Source organism: Ailuropoda melanoleuca, chromosome 6, assembly GCF_002007445.2.
Source record: "Ailuropoda melanoleuca isolate Jingjing chromosome 6, ASM200744v2, whole genome shotgun sequence".
Classification (NCBI taxonomy): Eukaryota; Metazoa; Chordata; class Mammalia; order Carnivora; family Ursidae; genus Ailuropoda; species Ailuropoda melanoleuca.
In genome coordinates, this window is record NC_048223.1 from 43,290,349 (window position 1) to 43,301,600 (window position 11,252).

At 43.9% G+C, this 11,252-nt stretch overlaps 1 protein-coding gene across 1 annotated transcript in view; it reads left to right on the plus strand.

The window, feature by feature from the left end:
- Window positions 1-3,613: 3,613 nt before the first annotated feature.
- The window catches only part of NANP (N-acetylneuraminic acid phosphatase), a 9,507-nt gene continuing 1,868 nt past the window's right edge, over window positions 3,614-11,252 (plus strand). Inside the window, exon 1 of the mRNA XM_034663559.1 lies at window positions 3,614-3,774. Coding sequence (XP_034519450.1) covers window positions 3,685-3,774 — 90 coding nt within the window. The 5' untranslated portion in view covers window positions 3,614-3,684. The remainder of the gene's footprint in view (window positions 3,775-11,252) is intronic.

An 11,252-nucleotide genomic window follows, 5' to 3' on the forward strand; every position in this document is an offset into this window, starting at 1 on the left:
AGATTTTATTTATTTATTTGACAGAGATAGAGACAGCCAGCGAGAGAGGGAACACAAGCAGGGGGAGTGGGAGAGGAAGAAGCAGGCTCATAGCGGAAGAGCCCGATGTGGGGCTTGATCCCATAACGCCGGGATCACGCCCTGAGCCGAAGGCAGACGCTTAACCGCTGTGCCACCCAGGCGCCCCTAAAAGCAATATTTAGTTTCCACTTTATTTGATAGCACAATTACCAAAGTCTCACAATTACCAATCTTTTACTTAGACCTTGCATTCTGCAAATATGAAGACCTCCTCTAGCTACTAATGTTCAGTCTGTCAAGCTGACCAACTTTAAGTATTGTACCTGAGGCCCACCTATGAAGAGCCTGTACATCTATCTTAAAATACTACAGGACAACTGGTTCACAAATTTTAACTGCAACACCCTAAAGCCTGAGATAGGTAATTAGAAGGAATTAAAGTTGTCAGGATATAGGGTTTCTGGCCATCACCTCTCTTTAAGTAGTAAAGTTGGACAGGTCATGGAATGCCTTTAGACTACTTGTCAGAGGAACCTGTCAAGCACCCAACCTAATAAGAGGATTATACAGACTACTGTATCTCCTCTGAGTTCAGATTTGGATTGGTGACTGTTGATAAACTCTATATACACACCAGAGGGGAAAGACTGCTCCAATCCTCTAAGCTTTATTACCCACAAGCAGTTTTTCTTAAGATTTTATTTGAGAGAGAGCGAGCAAGAGTGCTCTCATGGGGGTAGGGGCAGGAGAAGCAGACTCCCGCTGAGCAGGTAGCCCAATGTAGGGGCTTGATCCTGGGACTCTGGGATCATGACCTGAGCCAAAGACAAACACTTAACCAGCTGAGCCACCCAGGTGCCCCGCCTCATAAGCAGTTTTATGCCTAATTTATTCTGACATCTCAGGCAACGAAAAAAGGTTAACTCCAATGAATGAATTCATAATTTTAGCTGATTGGTAATCTAAGTGACCAAAATTGTTAGGCTGGCCCTGCACATCAACAGAGCAACCAGAGTCATGTTTTTGAGGAATAAATAAAATTATCTTTAAATTCCACAACATCAAAAAGAGATTAACGGTAAAATTCTGCTGCTAAACATACAGAAATTGTAGTCTGCCACTGCAAAAGAAAAAAACTAACATAAAGATTAAGACAACCGATCTAATTCTACTGAATGCCAGCAGCCCGACTGTTACTCATGTGCCTCAGGAGTGGGCAAATTTTATCTATAAAGTGCCAGATAGTAAATATCCTGGGCTGTGCAGGCCGTATGGTCTCACGTATAACTAACTACTCAACGTGGCTTTTAGGGCAAAAGCAGCAAGATGATATATAACTGAATGAGTGTGTTTGTGTCCCATAAAACTATATATGGGCACCTGAGTGGCTTAGCCGGTTAGCCTTCTGACTCGGTATCAGCTCAGGTCTTGATCTCAGGGTCAGAAGTTCAAGCCCCTGCTCTGGGTTCCACACTGGGTGTGGAGCCTACTTAAAAATATATATATACATTTATGGACACTAAAGTTTGCATTTCATATAATTCTCACATGTCGTGAACTCATCCTTCAATTTCAATCATTTTTTCCCCTTGTTTTAAAAAATTATTTAGGGGTACATTGGGTGGCTTAGTTGGGCATCTGCCTTTGGCTCAGGTCATGATCCCTGGGTCCTGGGATGGAGCCGGCTGTTTAGCATCATGTTGGCTCTCCGCTCGGCGGGGAGCCTGCTTCTCCCTCTCCCTCTGCCTGCGGCTTCCCCTGCTTGTGCTCCCTTTCTCTGTCAAACAAAATATTTTTTAAAAAGTTCTTTAAACTCAATTTAGTTAACATAAACTGTATTATTAGTTTCAGGGGTAGAATTTAGTGATTCATCAGTTACATATAACACCCAGTGCTCATTACAAGTGCCCTGCCTCGCGCACATCACCCAGTTATATCCCCTCCTCCACTTCCCCTCTGGCAACCCTCAGTTTGCTCCCTAGAGTGAAAAGGCTCTTATGGTTTCCTCCCTCTGTTTTTATCTTACTTTTCCTTCCTTTCCCCTATATTCATGTGTTTCGCTTCTTAAATTCCACGTATGAGTGAAATCATACGGCACTTGTCTTTCTCTGACTTATTTCGCTTAGCATAATACCCTCTAGTTCCATCCACGTCATTGCAAATGACAAGATTATTCTTTTGATGGCTAATACTCCATTGTAACATATATACCACATCTTCTTGATCCATTCATGGGTCAGTGGACATCTGGGATTTTCCATAGTTTGGCTATTGTGGACATTGCTGCTATAAACATTGGGGTGCAGATGCCCCTTCAAATCATCATGTTTGTATCCTTTGGATAAATATCTAGTAGTGCAATTGCTGGGTAATAGGGTAGCTCTATTTTCAACTTTTTGAGGAACCTCCACACTGTCTTCCAGAGTGGCTGCACCAGTTTGCATTCCCAACAGTGTAAAAGGGTTCCCCTTTCTCAGCATCCTTGCCAACATTTGTTGTTCCCTGACTTGTTAATTTGAGCCATTCTGACTGGTGTGAGGTGGTCTCTCATCATGGTGTTGATCTGTATTTCCCTGATGATTTCCTCCAATCATTTTAAAAATGTAAACCATTCATTGAACACAGATTCAACAAACTTCTGGTGGCAGATTTGATCTGCAGCTAGAAAATTTCTGGTCACTGATGACCACGCATCTAATTCCAGTAAAGTTACCCAACAGACACAATTTAGAAGCTTAGAAATTAATTTCAACATCTTTGTCACGCTAGGAGTAGAAAGCGGTTGTTATTGCCCTTCTGGAGATTAATAGACTGTTTAGGTCCCTCAGCCCCTTGCTACACCTGAAAACCATTTATGAGGTCTCCCCAAACCTGGAAATGCAAGTCTTCAGGAAAAGCAATCTAAGTGGACAAAACATCAGCAGACCCTACAGAGTACCCGGTCTTCCCAGGAACAGTCGCGACACAGGAGTCTTAAGGAATCTAGCGTACATCTTTCAAAAATGTACTGGTGAGGGCTCCAGTTCTAACACGGCTACCGTATCTAGTAGCGTAAATATTACACCTTTGCACCCCGCTGGCATTCCTGCTACCGACATGACTTCTTCCGTAACCGAAGACTCAAGACAGTAGACACATGCACTCACACCCCGACTTAGGGCAAGCAAACGACCAGCGAACTTTGGAGCCACGGGCAACTCCCCATGGGATAATCCACAGTCTAACCGGGAAAGCCACCTGATTGTCGGCCTCCTTGCCAGGCGCCAGATGGCGCAGAAAACCTCCCGGGGTACTTATGATATTCTCCTCACATCAGGACGGCAAGAGGAAAAAGATAAGCAGAAAGAGGCCACGAAGGAAAACAGCGCAGCTAATCGCCCTCCACATTCAAGCTGCTCAGATAACCACTCGCCCGCTAACAAAGGCGAGCCTCGATCGCACCCATTAGACCACGATCCAGGAGTCTCGCGGCATCCGGCTGTTCTCAAACGCTCCAACATTGATTGACACATCTCGCAGGAGTCCCGTGGGCAACACCGAATGGTCAGGTGACCTCACGGCTCCGCCCCCGTCTTCCTAGCCCGCGGGCCCCGCTTCACGCATGCGCCGGCGGCAGCGGCGGCGGCAGCAGCGAGTTGGCGCGGTAAGCGCTCGGCCGGCTGGATGGTGCTGAACCGGGTGCGGGCAGTTTTTTTTGATCTGGACAACACGCTCATCGACACGGCCGGGGCGAGTAGGAAAGGCATGTTGGAGGTAACGTCCCGACTCCCGCGGTCCTCCTCTGGGCAGGGTCAGCACGCCCAACCCGTGTCGCGCTCTTTCCTGTCCCCTTGGTGTCCTCCCAACCCCGACTTTCCCACTGAGGAGTCCATCGACAGCGCGCCTGGGGCTGGGTCATCCCGGAGGCACTGGCTTCTCGTCCTTTGAGACCCACCCCATGCAGGAAGGAGCAGGAAAGAAGGACGAGTGGGCAGGGGAATCTGGCTGGGAAGGCTGCCTTCCCTCACGCCGAGCGCCTTGGGTTACCTGCCTGGCTACGCCCAGGTTCTGGGAAGCTGGGTTCTAGAAGTTGTTTCCAGCGGCGTGGGACCCGGAAGGATGTTGTTAAAACTGCCACGGTGGCAGTTTCCCACAAACATATACGGTCACCTGGCTTTTTGCCAAGACAGGTTCGGACCAGCTAGGCGAGTGTGGCGGCGACGGGCTCTCTGCCGTTGGCCTCTCCACACTGCGTGGTCTTCGGCAGAACTTTGAGAGACCCAAGAAATTACACAACTATCAGTGGCGAGCCTGGACTTAATTGACTCCAGAAAATTTTCTCCGCAGAAATTGACCTCCATTCTTCCTGCTGTGGGTGTGAGCTGTAGATTTCTGAGGTGACATTCACAGTCCGTGCTTGCACAGAGCATTCCTTTCATGAGGCATTCATTATTCAGCATCCTCTCCTTTCCATGCCCACAAATGCTGAATCAGACCTCTTCGAGCCCCAAATCCACCCCTGCTTGCTTTCTTCTGCCTTCAGCTCTAGGGAGAGAACCAAGGATTATCAGATGCAGAAACCCACTTTCAAAAGCTAATCCTTCCCACCCTGGGAGTCCCAAAGCCTTCATGCCTCATTAGTTAGGTTTTGACTCTCTGGATTTTTTTTTTTTTAAGCCCGAAGTTGGGACTGGACCAGGGCAACCTCAAGACATGAGATCAAGACCTGAGCCCAGGTTGAGTCTGATGCTTACCTGACTGAGCCACCTAGGTGCCCCAGGTTTTGACTTCCTGCATCTTCATCCTCTTTCTTGGTGCATTCCACTCCTGCATATTCAGGTCTGTCCCATACTTCAAAAAATAAAAGAGAAGCCTCCCTTGAGCCCTTCTTCCTTCACTACATGATATCTATCTCTCCTGATGGCCTTTTTTTGTTGTTGTTGTTTCTAATTTAAATTCAAGTTAGTTAGCATGGAGTGTTATTGGTTTCAGGGAATCATCAGTTGCATATAACACCCAGTGCTCATTACATCAGGTGCCCTTCTTCATGCCCATCACCCATTACCCCATCACCCAACTGCCTTCCCTCCAGCAACCCTTAAGATTGTTCCCTAGAGTTAAGAGGCTCTTATGGTTTGCCTCCCTCTCTGTTTTTATCTTATTTTTCCTTCCCTTCCCCTGTATTCATCTGTTTTGTTTCTTAAATTCCACCTATGAGTGAAATGTGCTATTTGTCTTTCTCTGACTGACTTATTTCACTTAGCATAATACCCTCTAGTTCTAGCCATATTGTTGCAAGTGGCAAGATTTCATTCTTTTTGATGGCTAATATACTCCATTGTACATATATACCACATATCCTTGATCCACTCATCTGTTGATGGACATCTGGGCTCTTTCCATAGTTTGGCTATTATGGACGTTGTGGCTATAAACATTGGGGTGCAGATTCCCCTTCAAATCATTATGTTTGTATCCTTTGGATAAATATCTAGTAGTGGCAATTGCTGGGTCATAGGGTAGCTCTATTTTCAACTTTTTGAGGAACCTCTATACTGTCTTCCAGAGTGGCTGCACCAGTTTGCATTCCCAACAGTGTAAAAGGGTTCCCCTTTCTCAGCATCCTTACCAACACTTGTTGTTCCCTGACTTGTTAACTTGAGCCATTCTGACTGGTATGAGGTGGTATCTTATTGTGGTTTCAGTTTATATTTCCCTGATGCCAAGTGGTATGGAGCATTTTTTTATGTATCTGTTGGCCATTTTCTTTGGAGAAAAGTCTGTTCATGTCTTCTGCCCATTTCTTGACTGGATTATTATTGGGGGGGGGTGTTGAGTTTGATAAGTTCTTTATAGATCTTGGATACTAACCCTTTATCTGATAAGACATTTGCAAATATCTTCTCCCATTCTGTAGGTTTGCCTTTTAATTTTGTTGACGGTTTCCTTTGCTGTGCAAAAGCTTTTTATCTTGGAATGCCTGGGTGGCTCAATCGGTTAAACATCTGCCTTCGGTCATGGTCAGGTCATTGATCCCAGGGTCCTGGGATCCAGCCCTGCGTTGGGATCCCTGCCCAGTGGAGAGCCTGCTTCTCCTTCTCCCTCTGCTATTCCCCCTGCTTACGCTGTGTCTCTCTCTCTGTGTCAAAAAAATAAAGTCTTCAAAAAAAAAAAAAGCTTTTTCCTTGTCTGAGGAAAGCAACAGCACCCTAGAGACCAACTGGAAAGCAAGGGCTTTGGGTGAATGCACTGAACTCTGCCTCTAGACTTCTAGCCTCCTACCTCCTATCTAGGTCCTGGGCCTGAGCCATGGCTTCCAGCCCAGCCGTCCCTGCTGCAGACCGGCTGCCCCCACAGCCCATGTCCTTCTATCCTGCCCATTTCTCCTACCTAATGGGGTTTTGTATAATTCAAGAGTTTTTCCATAAACTGACCTTGTATTAGAGCCTTTAGGAAATTCTTGTTAGAAACCAAAGCTCTGAACAGTGTTTTTCCCTCGATTCCAACCCCAAAATTTATATACCTTAATAGTTTAATCAAATTTGTGGATTGCTTCTCTCCTTTCCCTATCTGACATTCTTAGTCCTAGGTTAGCTTTACATCTCAGGAATGGTAATGTACATCAGTCCAATAAAATATGAAATAACCATGCTGAAAAAACAAACAAAAGCTTATCTTGATGAAGTCCCAGTAGTTCATTTTTCTTTTGTTTCCCTTGCCTCTGGGGATGTGCCTAGCAAGAAGTCAAAGAGGCTGAGGTCAAAGAGGTTGCTGCCTGTGTTCTCCTCTAGGATTTTGATGGATTCCTGTCTCACATTTAGGTCTTTCATCCATTTTGAATTTATTTTTGTGTATGGTGTAAGAAAGTGGTCCAGTTTCATTCTTCTGCATGTGGCTGTCCAATTTTCCCAACACCATTTGTTGAAGAGAGTCTTTTTTCTATTGGATATTCTTTCCTGCTTTGTGGAAGATTAATTGACCATAGAGTCGAGGGTCCATTTCTGGATTCTCTGTTCTGTTCCATTGATCTGTGTGTCTGTTTTTGTGTTGACAGCAATGTTTTTCAAAAGAAATCTATACACATTATCTCCACGTCTCCACCTTTTATGTATTCATTAATCCCTTGACATATAGCTTCTCTTTGTGCTATTTAATGAAATAGACTTGCCAGGTCATTAGGCACTTCCCAAATTGCCAAAATCAATGGACATTTTAAGTCTGTATTAGTGACTTTGCTGAAGCATTCCATACTATTGACTGTCCCTTCTATTTGCATACCCTTGACTTTGACCTCATGAGCACCACCCTGTGCTGTATTGCCTCCAGTCTCTCTAGAGGCCTTGTGTGTTCCTGGCAGGTCAGGCCCAGTATATTGCAATTAAATCTTGGTTTAGGCCAAATCATGCTATAACCTAGAGTTCATGGGTTAAAATCAGGCATTTGAGTTTGAATCTCAACTCCCCCAGTACGTAGCTGAAAGTGCCTGAATAAGTTCCCTCACCACTCTAAATCTTAAATCCTTATTTAAAAATTTGAATGGTGATATTAGTCCTCAGTGTCCTTACCAAGTTTAATTGAATGCATGGGAAGTATATAGCATCCAAGTGTACACTTGATGAACTGTACCATCCACCTTGTCACCCATGCTGTCCCCTCCTGCATATCCCCTCCCCCTTATCTTAATTAAAGGTGGACTTGTCTGTCACCTAGACTATTGCTGTGGTGGTGTCTCCCAGCTTAATGTGTCCAGTTCATTCTCCACATTCCTGCCAGAGTGAAATTTCTGAAAAAAAGTCAGATTGTGTTTCTCCCTAATCTTTCCACCCTCCCTTATACCAACACTGTATTTTGTTCAAGGTATCTTATACTTATCAAAGGATATTACAATTAATTTTTGCAACTCAGATGCGTGCAACTTAATAGCTTCTTAAGAGGAAACAAACTGTCTTGGTCATATTCATTTGATACATGGTAAATATTTAATGAATAATGGATGGATGGATAAAAATCCAGGTCTTCAGACTTGGTTCTGTTGCCACCTCCTTTATAAAATCCTATTAAACGAGCGGAATTGAGTTGTGTGCTTTTGACTGTACAAGGATTGCTTTATCACATAAGATTACAGCACCATCTGGGGTGCCTGGGTGGCTCAGGTCATGATCTTGGGGTCCTGGGATTGAGCCCTGCATTGGGCTCCCTGTTCAGTGTCTCCTTCTGCACCTCCCTCTTTCATGCTCTCTCTCCCTTTCCCAAATAAATAAATTAAATCTTAAAAAAAAAAAAGAATATAACACCATCCATAAGTGCAGGCCCATTTAAAAGTAACATACCAGCTTTCGTAAATACTCTGATTTGTGAAAGGAGAGAGGAAAGGTCTAGTCATTGCCTTGTGCTTGGGAAGAAGGAGACATATACTGACTCTATATCTCCGTTTAATTTTTTTTTAATCTTCTGGAAAAGTTATTTATTTCTACGCTCTTCAGGCCGTTCTTTCAGGGTCACGACCCAAGAGGAAGCTGTCCACAGAAATTTGGGGTTTCTCAGTGAACAGAGCAGAAAAGATCTCTGCATTTGTGAGTCTACTTTCTAGTGGTGGTTGACGTGAACATAATACATCAAATGTATATTTATTTATAAGTATGTTTGGAAATGTGGAGAGGAGAATGAATTGCAGTTTTAAATAGGTTGGTCAGGTAGGTCACATAGAGAAAATGGTGTTTGAAGAAAGACTTGGACTAAAAATAACGCGAGGGCTGCTTGAATTTTTAGGCTGTATGTAGGCAGTTGTATTCTGTGAGCATGTATTTTTTTACAGATTTTATTATTTATTTATTTTAGAGAGAGTGAGTGCAAGCGTGGGGAGGGGCAGAGGGAGAGAGAGAATCCCAAGCCGACCCCACACTGAGCACAGAGCCTGACATGGGGCTCCATCCCAGGACTCCAAGGTCACAACCTGAGCTGAATCAAGAGTCAGACGCCCAACCAACTGAGCCACCCAGGTGCCCCTGTGAGCATGTATTTTTAACACAGTTTTATTTGGAATTCATCCACTTCATACCATATCATAGTGTTACAGTATTATATAGTTCCCACACTATCCCTCAAGGAGTGTTTAAATCACAATTAGCTAAAAACTAGTACTGATGATAGTAACTTTAATTCTGGGTCCAGAGAGCAGGTTAGAAGGATTTCCTGTGGGTTAAGATGAGACTTAAATACAGATTTGAAGAAGCTTGAGTTTATCTTATCTACAAATTAATCCTCCCCTCCCGGCTTCAGGGTCCTAGGGCCCTTTGCTTCAGGCCCCTAGGTACCTGGTGGGCTTAATTGTGCTCAGAATCCTTTTCAGGCCTGCCTTATCTCTTGCACAAAATATCATCACACCTGCAAGTTAGAGGTTGTTTTCCTCCACTCCCAATTCAATCAAAATTCCTGTTTTCTCAGTGCAGAGGTTAGGATTGTTTATACTAGTAATAATATGAACTAATTCAAGTTAGATGTTTTTTGTTTTTATTGAAGTATAGTTGATACACAATGTTAAATTAGTTTCAGGTGTACAACAATAATTCAATAGGTGTCGTTTCTGTTTTGATAATATGTAAATGGCTGATAAGCTTTTGCCCCAAATATGTTAATATTAAAATGCTACTTGGGGGCTCCTGGGTGGCTTAGTCGGTTAAGCGCGTCTGCCTTCAGCTTAGATCATGATCCCAGGGTCCTGGTATTGAGCCAGGCTCAGGCTCCCTGCTGAGTGGGGAGCTTGCTTCTCCTCCTCCCTCTGCTGCTTCCCCTGCTTGTGTGCTCGCTCACTCTCTCTGTCAAATAAATAAATAAAATCTTTTTTAAAAAATGCTATTTGTGATCCCAAATGAATCTGTAATTAGTTGTGTGAAAAAAATGGGAAAGTTAATTCAGAGAACATAATGGGAAGAAATTTCAAAACTTGAAAGTGGTATGCTATGCCTTTAGGACTCTGCCCTTTAAGGTGAGCTAATTCTGTTTTTTCAGAGCCCTAAGAACATGCAAAAGGAATTACCGATTGCAGTAACAGGAAATTGGATGTTTATTGGGAGCTCTCTGTTTGCTAGGAGCCAGCGCCTATTTCAGCTTAATAAGCACTGTGGATCTCTAGAGGCCTGGTTCTTTTATTGTGTAGCAACAGGTTTGCTACAACTTTAGCTGACCTTCCATCATTGCTCGAGAGTAATTCAGCTGACATTGTTAGAAAAGGTGGTGACATTAGCGTGGAGGCTGTAAAAGCTTGGTTTGTTCATTGAAATTTAACTTTGCCTTCCCCTCAAATTCTTCCTAATGGTGTATTTTTCTTAAAATGATAAGACTTTTCTTAACTACTGCATTTGTTTGAAGAGCACAAATAGCCTGAACAATATTTACTTTTGATGTGATTCTTATCTTTTAAGGAAGAAAAGTGTGTTTATTGATCTTTCCTCTTTTCAGTAGGTGAATTGAGTGTCTGGTATGAATAGCATACTGCTTGTTCCCTGTATAGTTTAGGGCAACACATTTTAACTCGTTTGACCTCTTTGCTCCAACAGCAGACAGTTTTTAGTCCCAGCTATGTGCATTGCACTCACCGTCCAAAGATCCAAAATTGTCTTGGCACTGTCAGCTTTCCTCAGATGTCCCTAAGATGGGACTTCCAATGCAGGTAGTCCGTTTGGGAGGTGATCCTTGCAAGCGCTGTAGAGGAGTGGTGGAATCATGCTAGGAAGGGAGGGAATCCAGTAAACGAGTAGGTTACTGGTGTGAGCAGTTGGGGAACTACAGGAGACAACATGCAGGGCATGCTTCAGCTGCTCCCAAGGGATAAGAAAGCTGGGGTAGTGATCTACAAATTTCTGCCCCTCATTGGTTGAGACACGCTTCCAGGGCAGTACTTCAGCCCCAGCNTGCAGCTTGTACGTGTGGGTGCTCCTGTGATCAAATAAAGCCCTTAGTTACTTACAGTATGAACCCCAATTGGCATTACAGTTTTACTTACAGTAATGAAGCCATTGGCATGTATGGGAACAGTGTGTGCCAAGGGGGCTTGGGTAACATCTTCAGCAGCCTGGGATTGAAGGCTCTTTACTAACCAGTTGCAAACAGGCTCTCCACCCTCATCTTTTAGGATCCTCCCTCACATGCCTTCCATTTCAGCTTGAAATCATCTTCTCACCTTCCCCAGTTCTCAAAATTCCAAGCTCTGTATCTTTGTTCTTGCTATTCCTTCTGTCTAGAATGATTTCATT